Source organism: Esox lucius, chromosome 19, assembly GCF_011004845.1.
Source record: "Esox lucius isolate fEsoLuc1 chromosome 19, fEsoLuc1.pri, whole genome shotgun sequence".
NCBI lineage: Eukaryota > Metazoa > Chordata > Actinopteri > Esociformes > Esocidae > Esox > Esox lucius.
In genome coordinates, this window is record NC_047587.1 from 9,397,501 (window position 1) to 9,407,583 (window position 10,083).

Consider the following 10,083-nt stretch of genomic DNA (forward strand, 5'->3'; position numbering starts at 1 on the left):
CGATGCATGGACTCCACTAGACCTCTGAAGGTGTGGTGTGGTATCTGGCACCAAGACGTTAGCAGCAGATCCTTTAAGTCCTGTAAGTTGAGAGGTGGGGCATCCATATATCGGACTTGTTTGTCCAGCACATCCCACAGATACACGATTGGATTGAGATCTGAGGAATTTGGAGGCCAAGTCAACAACTTGAAATCATTGTTGTGTTCCTCAAACCATTCCTGAACCATTTTTTGCTTTGTGGCAGGGCGCATTATCCAACTGAAAGAGGCCAATGCCATCATGGAATAACATTGCCATGAAAGGGTGCACATGGTCTGCAACAATACCTAGGTAAGTGGAACATCCACATGAATAGCAGGACCCAAGGTTTCTCAGCAGAAAATTGTTCAAAGCATCACACTGCCTCCGCCGGCTTGCCTCCTTCCCATAGTGCATCCTGGTGCCATGTGCTCTCCAGGTAAGCGACGCACACACACCCAGCCATCCATGTGATGTAAAAGAAAACATGATTCATCAGACCAGGCCAACCCCATTCCATTGCTCTGTGGTCCAGTTCTGATGCTGCCCATTATAGGCGCGTTTGGCAGGGGACAGGACTGCAACTGCAATGCACCAGGTGTTCTGACACCTTTCTATCAGTACCAGCATTAACTTTTTCAGCAATTTGAGATACAGTAGCTCGTCTGTTGGATTGGACCACATGGGCAAGCCTTCGCTCCTCACGTGCATCAATAAGCGTAATGGCTGATATAATAAAAAACCAAAAACATTTTTTTAGAAGTCTTAGCAAATTTTGTAAAACATTTAATATCACATTTACACAAGTATTAAGACACACTGCTATGACAATGTAAAGTGCCCCCCACAGCTTAATGCAGTGGGAATGTTTTCCGAGTGGAGAAAACAGGATCAGCACAGTAGTCAGTTAACTTTAGATTAAGTTACCCTGGAAGTTTCTGGAAGTCTAGACAATTTAACAAAAGAGTGAAAACAGCTCCAGTTGTGCTGTTCCCTCAGTCCAGCTTTCTTCACTGTCACGCCACGTACATGAACATCATCAGGGACAGTGAAACAATCTCATCAGAGATCATTGTTCTTCCTTTCCCTTATCTGCCTCATGGCATTCTTCCTCCCTCTCAGATGGTGTCACCTATTGTTCAAAGACGCAAATCGTCGCACCTGTGGCCCTTTTTATTCACATCCTGACCGCTGGTTGACCAGCATTCTTGTTAGTGTTGACACCTGTGCTGACAGACTTGAGTTTGGTGAATTGAATGGGAGTGTTTTTTACATGACAACACAGTGACAAATGTGCTTCACAAAGAGAGTTGTGTGCTGGGTTTTGCCTAAAAGAGTGAAATAGGGTGAAATGTGCTTATAGGTTGGGGTGAATGGACTTCATTCTGGAACTTTAAAAAAGTATTTTGTGGTTATTGCTCAAAGAACCACTTTTAGCGATTATGAAAAACTGTAAGACCTTCTCCATTCCTGCATTGATGTAAAAGAACTGGAAGGATCTGCTGATCTGCTTGACCACTAAAACTGATTGCATAAAAACAACATAGATAAATACATAGTTCAGAAATATAATCTCTTCTGACAGATTGTTAGCATAGTGATAAATTACTTACTAAAAAATGTTGACGTAACGAAACAGAATACGTTTTAAAAGCGATTAATTACAGTACAAGCAGAGAAAAAGTTAATATAAAGGCACAAGAAAACATGGGTGAAATTCCTCTTGAACCATTAAGCCCTTCATCCCAAAAACATATGGGAATGGCTTGATGGAAAGGGTTGATGGGAGGATTAGATGTTGGGGATGATGTGAGCGGTTGATGGAAGGCCGTGATGTGAGGGCTGGATGGAAGTCTTTGTTGGGAGGTCTCTGATGGAAGAGCTTCGTGGGCAGCATTGATGTGAGGGATTGATGGAAGTCTTTGTTGGGAGGCCTCTGATGGAAGAGCTTCGTGGGCAGCATTGATGTGAGGGATTGATGGAAGTCTTTGTTGGGAGGTCTCTGATGGAAGAGCTTCGTGGGCAGCATTGATGTGAGGGATTGATGGAAGTCTTTGTTGGGAGGTCTCTGATGGAAGAGCTTCGTGGGCAGCATTGATGTGAGGGATTGATGGAAGTCTTTGTTGGGAGGCCTCTGATGGAAGAGCTTCGTGGGCAGCATTGATGTGAGGGATTGATGCCAGAAGGACTGGACGGAAGGTCTTAATGCAAAGGTTTGATCAGAGGGCTTGATGTGATGGCTTTGCAATGAAAGCGCATCCTAGTTTACAGAGATATGCGCTTCGAGCTAGGCCAAAAATATGAGAGGTTGAAGCCACATCCAATCCAGGTGTTAATTGCCTAGGCGGCACGTAGCAGAGTCCACTGACATTCAACACCCCTGCTCCAGGACCTCAAAGCTCCAGCCTCGGCACACCTAGCAACACTACGGCTAAATGGCATAGCCTTCCAATGTCGGCTTGACAAACTGTTGGCTTCAGTTTTGTTTTCCACCACGGAGCACAAACAGAGCCGCAAGCCCAAGACTGACTGGAGAGGTAACACATGCTTCTCTTATTCCATGTAGAAGTTGGATTTGCCTGACTGGTGTGTACCTCATTCAGTTGGAAGTTATTCTTGGTACTACAGCTAGCAGCGAGGTAACTCAATTTGTAGAACACGGGGTTTGGATGCCAGTGAAACTGTGACTTGAGGTAGTTGAGTAGTTGCGAAATATTACTCCTGCACTCCACTACGGTGTCCTGGCTTAGCCCGTGCCCTGTAACCAGGCAACTAGTACTGAGGACAAACGTTTCTGGTGTATATGATGCAGTGTGATGCTCTTGCACAGGTCGCTGACATAAAGAACTTGCACATTTTTACTATTCCATTTTGGAAGTTTTTGGAGTTTAGCATGTACCGGGCAGCTTACCTTCTAACCATTTTGGCTAATGCGGAATTCTCATTAAGCAAGATTAGAGTTATGAACAGCAGATCGGATGAGTCGGCGGAGGGTTCTTACCTCATCCAGCTTGTTGAGGTGGGCTGACATCAGACTGACTAGCTGACCTGTGCTGATCTTGTCAAGGACACGGCTGGACAGCTTCAGCGTCTTGGGAGTCAAAGGTTAGAACAGGCAGAAAGAGTTAGAAAACTGGGACCAGGGTTCTCCGCCCCTCGCGTACAGGAGGGCCTGCTGTGCGTGGCACTGAGATGGGCGCAACCCAAGAGTGGCTACACCGACGTGGGCGATGTGGATCCACCTGCCAGTGTGTGTAGAGAGTGTTTAGGACGAGCCCCATGCCCTCAGTCACACACCTTCTTATAGATGAGGCTGAAGAGAGCGATGCGTATCTGCATGCCCAGGTGGTGCAGGCCAAAGATGGCTGGCTGCAGGAGCAGCAGGCGGGCAGTGAAGAGGAGACAGAGCCCCAGCGCCAGGTAGTAGCCCTGCTCCCGCTCCGGGGCTTGGTAGGGGTCGAACGAGGCGATGATGCGACCCAGGAGCTGGGGCTGCACGGTTTTTGTAGCCTCCTGGGAGACGAGAAAAACCATCCACAGGTAGTTGTTCAAAGACTTCAGAGACTATCCTAATAATCCTGACTTGATATCTTTTATCATCATGCAACAGTGTTTTTTCTTGATATCATAATGCTTATCGTTAATCTCGATAATGATATAAGCGCACGTGACTGTTTTCCCACCAAATGTAGAACCAGTTGGCATCCTTATATCAAGGTCTCAATGCTTCATTTTACTTTAATACCTGTGCAGTTACTCTCCCATATTAACCACTCATGGACATTATTAGAAGGTTCCATTGGGATCACCTCACACAAACACTTCATATAGGACCTGGCTGGTGATGTAAGCTTCCTATCAGGGTAAGGCACCCCTGGACTCTCACACTGCCGCGCACACGCACGCACGCACACATCACCATGCAGGTAATTACACACTAGCAATGTGCAGAGGGGGGTGGCAGCCAGCCGAAGCCTGTCGGGGTCATCTCTATTTCAGCCAGCCGAAGCCTGTCGGGGTCATCTCTATTTCAGCCAGCCGAAGCCTGTCGGGGTCATCTCTATTTCAGCCAGCTAAAGCATGTCGGGGTCATCTCTATTTCAGCCAGCCAAAGCCAGTTGGGGTCATCTCTATTTCAGCCAGCCGAAGTCAGTTGGGGTCATCTCTATTTCAGCCAGCCGAAGTCAGTTGGGGTCATCTCTATTTCAGCCAGCCGAAGTCAGTTGGGGTCATCTCAATTTCAGCCAGCCGAAGCCTGTCGGGGCCATCTCTATTTCAGCCAGCTAAAGCCAGTCGGGGTCATCTCTATTTCAGCCAGCCGAAGTCAGTTGGGGTCATCTCTATTTCAGCCAGCCGAAGTCAGTTGGGGTCATCTCTATTTCAGCCAGCCGATGTCAGTTGGGGTCATCTCTATTTCAGCCAGCCGAAGCCTGTCGGGGTCATCTCTATTTCAGCCAGCTAAAGCCAGTCGGGGTCATCTCTATTTCAGCCAGCTAAAGCATGTCGGGGTCATCTCTATTTCAGCCAGCCAAAGCCAGTTGGGGTCATCTCTATTTCAGCCAGCCGAAGTCAGTTGGGGTCATCTCTATTTCAGCCAGCCGAAGTCAGTTGGGGTCATCTCTATTTCAGCCAACCGAACCCTATCGGGGTCATCTCTATTTCAGCCAACCGAACCCTATCGGGGTCATCTCTATTTCAGCCAGCCGAAGTCAGTTGGGGTCATCTCTATTTCAGCCAGCCGAAGTCAGTTGGGGTCATCTCTATTTCAGCCAGCCGAAGTCAGTTGGGGTCATCTCTATTTCAGCCAGCCGAAGTCAGTTGGGGTCATCTCTATTTCAGCCAGCCGAAGTCAGTTGGGGTCATCTCTATTTCAGCCAGCCGAAGTCAGTTGGGGTCATCTCTATTTCAGCCAGCCGAAGTCAGTTGGGGTCATCTCTATTTCAGCCAGCCGAAGTCAGTTGGGGTCATCTCTATTTCAGCCAGCCGAAGTCAGTTGGGGTCATCTCTATTTCAGCCAGCCGAAGTCAGTTGGGGTCATCTCTATTTCAGCCAGCCGAAGTCAGTTGGGGTCATCTCTATTTCAGCCAGCCGAAGTCAGTTGGGGTCATCTCTATTTCAGCCAGCCGAAGTCAGTTGGGGTCATCTCTATTTCAGCCAGCCGAAGTCAGTTGGGGTCATCTCTATTTCAGCCAGCCAAAGTCAGTTGGGGTCATCTCTATTTCAGCCAGCCGAAGTCAGTTGGGGTCATCTCTATTTCAGCCAGCCGAAGTCAGTTGGGGTCATCTCTATTTCAGCCAGCCGAAGTCAGTTGGGGTCATCTCAATTTCAGCCAGCCGAAGCCTGTCGGGGCCATCTCTATTTAAACTCCATCAGTTATAGCAAATTTGATTGTAATGTAATTGTGAATTCCCTTGTGAATAGAACAAATTATAATAAAATGCAACAGAAACAGCACCCCCATTGTCACAGCACATATGAGAGACAGTTAGACAGATCCTAAATATACCACACTGTTTTGTAAATTTCACACATACATAGGTGCTTGGTGAAATAAAGCTACACTGAGAACCAAACGGTGACACACATTTTAATGCAGACTGCATAATCATCAGGTATTGTAGCAATAATGAGTCCACGGCTTTTAAAATAGACCATGTTTCGCACATGTTTCGAATTGAACTCTTCTGTGTTAAACTGGAGCTAGGCTGGAACTAAGCCCTGCACTTACTAACACTGTGACAGCCAGACCAGTTAACCCGTGGGGAGACATTTACTTACCCCGAAGTACAGCAGGATTCCGTAGAACACAAAAGGCCAGAGGAAACAGCGGGAGAGAGCCCGCAAGAGCCGGGGCTTCTTCTTGGCCGATGCCACTTCTCGGTCCCATTCTCTACACAAGGCCAGGGGAGATGGGGACTGTTAAAACACATTGGCTAACCGTAAAAACCAAAGGAGGGCTACATTGTTGCAGGACACGGGTCTATAACCTGGGAGATTTGGCTGAGTTCCCTCAACAATCGAGGGAGGGAGGGAGGCGAAAAAGGTGGGAGGCAAAAAAAAAGCGATAGGCATTGACCACGAGAAAGGGAGAGCGCTAGAGAGAGAGAGAGGGTGTGGAAGACAGTGTGTGGGCGTGCGTGATAGATTGAGTAACGATACCAACCTGTTGATTCAAGGTAAAGTTCAGATTCCCATGCAGCCACCAGCAGTGTTTGGCAGATCTGAAAAAACGTCCAGTCATTTATCACCCTCCGGGCGTCTGGCCCTCTCAAAGGTCAACTTTAGACCGATTCAGAGGGCTGTTGGGGGCCGTGACGCTGCCCCTACCCTCGGGCCCATAGGGGCCAGCGTGATGAAAACATGAGTGGCATTTAAAGAGCTGGCCTAAGATCCTCCTCTTTTTCATTAATTTGGACACTCCTCTCAAGGTTAGGACATTTACTGTACACACTCTTAAAGATTCCACTCACAGTGGAAGGGAAAGAGAGATAGAAAAGGACAGCGTCATTGGAGAGAGAATGTGATGAATTCTGGGAAATAGAGAAAAGAGAGGAGAGAGGATATTCTAGTTTTTTGATGTTGTCTGGTTATCTAGCTTTGGTTTCTTAGCAATGTTGAAAGAATTAAGAAACTGACCCCGTTAGTTTTGATTTGGTCATAATCTTTTAATCAATGCAGACTGAGTTTGGTTACTTTCTCCTTACTTAATCAACTGTGGCATAGAACATATCCGGCTCACTGGCCTTGGCTTTGACATGTGGTCAATCATTTCCAATACCATTGTGATCTCTGGATAGGGCAGGTCAATGGAAAGGGTGGTGAGTACAGTAAATACACTTAACAGGAAGTCAGAAACATGAACATACACCATCTGTGTGCAGAAAAAAAGGTACTTTCAACAATGCACATGCTTGTGTTTCTGACTACTGAGAAGAAAAGCTTTTGATGAATAATAACAAAATAGTTGTATCAATTTATGAAGTCCAGTGTGCCTTACATTTGCCATAAAAGGAGCTAATACAAACCTTTCTAGTCGTTCTGAAAGGTTGTCTGCAAGATCAAAAGACGGTGCCTTGTAAACATCTGTCAACTCCAACTTTTTTCTAAAACCTTTCCTCAACAGAGGAGATGTCCACCTGCAAATCAAAAGAAGATGTTTGGATGGAGACAGGCAATTATCACATTTCTCCGCATATCAATAATCTCTGAAGTTGATAATTAACAAGATGGAATTTCCAAATAAGCGTGCAGGAAACATTTCTTATGTTTTTAATTGTGTTAGTTGGGGACACCCAGAAGGTCAGAGCTTCCAGTTGGCATATTGAAGAATGTGTAACATTCTCGAAATTACCTTTGAACCTTTTCTCTTTGCATCATCTAAATATGTACGCAGGAAACCAGAAAGAACTGCACATTCTCCTCTCTGCATAATGGCAAAATCTTTTGAAATCCTGGACATTTGCAGTTTACCACCCACCAAAAAAGAATATAATAGTTCAGCCTTCATAAAATATAGGCCTTTAATCAATGTATTTATATAAAGCAAATGGCCACTCAAATCCATAGGGTGACTTATGGCAGGGAGACCAGAAGCTGAAGTAGTGCTGGAGGGCTTCTTCCCTCTGTTCTAGAGATAATATAATGTCCCAAGGTGGTCAAAGGGAGATTGCCCTGTGTAGGCTGCCATCTTTCGGATGGGACATTAGAGAGGTGTCCTGATAAACTGTAGTACCATGGCACTGACAGTAAGATGGTACCCTGGCTACATTTCCATGCTGTAATGATGGGCGCGGGAGACCAGAGGGGATCCAAACTCAGAGCGTGAACTTTCATGATAGACCCTTCAAGCAAAAACAGGGGCCGCAGAACGGCCGGGTTCACAAAGAGCGTATGACAGAAAACAGGGCAAAAGAACCAAGGGCAGTCGCAAATATCCAGGAGGACACAATAATACAAAATTCCAGGAAGAGCACCAAAAGGAGATCATGGGACAGAATGCTCAGCACGCCGGCTATGGCTTAAACAATAACTCACAAAGGACGGGCGGCGAGAACCCCCACTAAATATCCCCCAAAACGTTACACAGGTGTACCCCATAACGGAGAGGGGCCGGGGCGCGTTCAGAGGCCAACAAGGTGCAGGAGATTGGCAGGTTGAAGGAACGTCCCCATACGGGAGGACCAAGAGCAGCATGGGACCTCACACATGCCCTCATGTTATCATCACCTAATCATCCCCAGCTTCCAACTGGCTAATTCATGTTCCCTCTTCCCTCGTTGAAAAAAAGGAAAAATGAATACGTTCTTATTACGTTACCAAGTTCAAAAGGACCCGCCCAGTGAAATGATTTACAGTAGGGGACACAATCAATCGGAAAGATTAGAGGCGTGGCTTATTGGAGGTATGGCTTTCATACAGCTCTATAGATAAAAATGCCTGTTCTTTTGCTCAGTTGTCATTAAAGGTTTACACAGCACTCAGCAGAACATACAACATACGTGTTTCAGTAAAAAGGGCAGGGCTGAATGCAACCTGTCATATTCATAGAGAGCTATGGACGTTCCTGCAAGGGTGGAACTGAAACGGACACAGTTTTAATAACTTTCTAAATGCAAACATTCATAATATAAGTTAACAATGCATTCCTCAAAACCAAGTGTTTAAATAGCCTAGTCCTCCAGGAACCGGCATGGCACATCATTTCACTGGTTTCAAAATAACAGTCTTACATCCACACTGAAAGGCTGCTGCAAATACAATATAATGAAGTTATTTTTGTTATTATTGTAAATATATTGTATATTGGCGTTTTATTTTCAGAACATTTATCATCAATATTGTTCTTATCACTATCGCGAACATTAACAACTAATAACATATATTAACAACTAATAATGAACTAAGCGTTTAAATGTATTCAGTAAAAGACACAAAAGCAAAACGTCAGCTAAGACATTATTACGCACCGCAAAAAATTTCAATCTTCAGACTCTAACCATTCTCTACAGTGAAAAAAATATGGTTTCTCTAAGAATCCCTCAACTAACGAGATGTACAAATGTAAACTCATTGATTGCATGGATTCCTTGGAGAACTTAAGGGTTTCTCTAGTCATTCGTCGAGTCATGGAAAAGGCATGACAGGGAGCGTGTTGCGTAGGTTACCTGCAGCATACATACTCCGTAGGCATTTTAAGCGCCAAATTATTGGCAAGATAGTCATCATCAGACACATTTCATAACAATTACGTAGTTGTGAAAGTGGAGGACAATCGGAACCTGACGCACTGGAGCGCAAAGTGCTGCTGGAATTTCCTCTTGGAGGAAAAACAGGACACAGAAACAGTCCTTAGTGCATAATTCGTTTTTGACATTTACAAAAATCCATGAAAAGTTACAATTAAAACCTATATAAACAGTAGGATTCCTGTGACCTGACTGCCATTGTCGGACAACTCACGTCCCCTTTCTTCAATGCGCTAGCCTGGTAACCCCTTCGATACATTCCCCGGTAAATTTACGCTTGAATAAAATTACATGAAGAAAGCGATTCCTTACCAGAAAAAATATTTGGAGAGGAAGTTTGCATCTTCCACGGGTGACTTCTGCATCCTAAGAGCCCCGCCAGTTTGTTTCCACTCTGCACCTGTGTCGAAATGTCGCTTACATTTGTGTCCTTCTTGCTTCCCCTTTTCCCGATGATGACCCAGCGCTTTTTCTGTTCTGACTTGTCCCACCTGGTGCCAACTATAGGGCATAGGAGCAGTGATGTCACTCGTGGGGAAACTGACTCTTCCGAAAACCGACCTGCGACCACCTAACCCACAATCACACTATCCGTCTTCTCAAACCAGCATTAACTATTTTAATATATGGCCGTGCAGTCAACACACCATACCAAATGGGCTGTCTTGTCTTCGCCTTGATCTCGAATGAGGACACGAAGGTTAGCCAAAGAATCCTTTATGGGCACGCCAAAGATTCCTGAGGACGTCATTATCGTACTGACAAGCCTCTGCAAAAATCGACACGCGTTGCATATTGTGGCAACATAATTTGTCAG

General features: G+C 45.5%; 1 protein-coding gene across 3 annotated transcripts in view; it reads right to left on the reverse strand.

Annotated features, from left to right (window-relative positions):
* The window catches only part of cftr (CF transmembrane conductance regulator), a 43,635-nt gene that overhangs the window by 31,423 nt on the left and 2,129 nt on the right, over window positions 1-10,083 (reverse strand). Inside the window, exons 1-6 of one of the 3 annotated variants that reach the window (XM_034288538.1) lie at window positions 9,914-9,930; window positions 9,579-9,767; window positions 7,047-7,157; window positions 5,800-5,911; window positions 3,319-3,534; window positions 3,023-3,112 (exon numbers count right to left, since the gene is read on the reverse strand). In XM_034288538.1, the coding sequence (XP_034144429.1) occupies window positions 3,023-3,112; window positions 3,319-3,534; window positions 5,800-5,911; window positions 7,047-7,157; window positions 9,579-9,631 (582 nt within the window). In that variant the 5' untranslated portion in view covers window positions 9,632-9,767; window positions 9,914-9,930. Of the gene's footprint in view, window positions 1-3,022; window positions 3,113-3,318; window positions 3,535-5,799; window positions 5,912-7,046; window positions 7,158-9,578; window positions 9,963-10,083 lie in introns of those variants that run through there. The other 2 variants (XM_034288537.1, XM_034288536.1) reach the window with 2 other exon arrangements.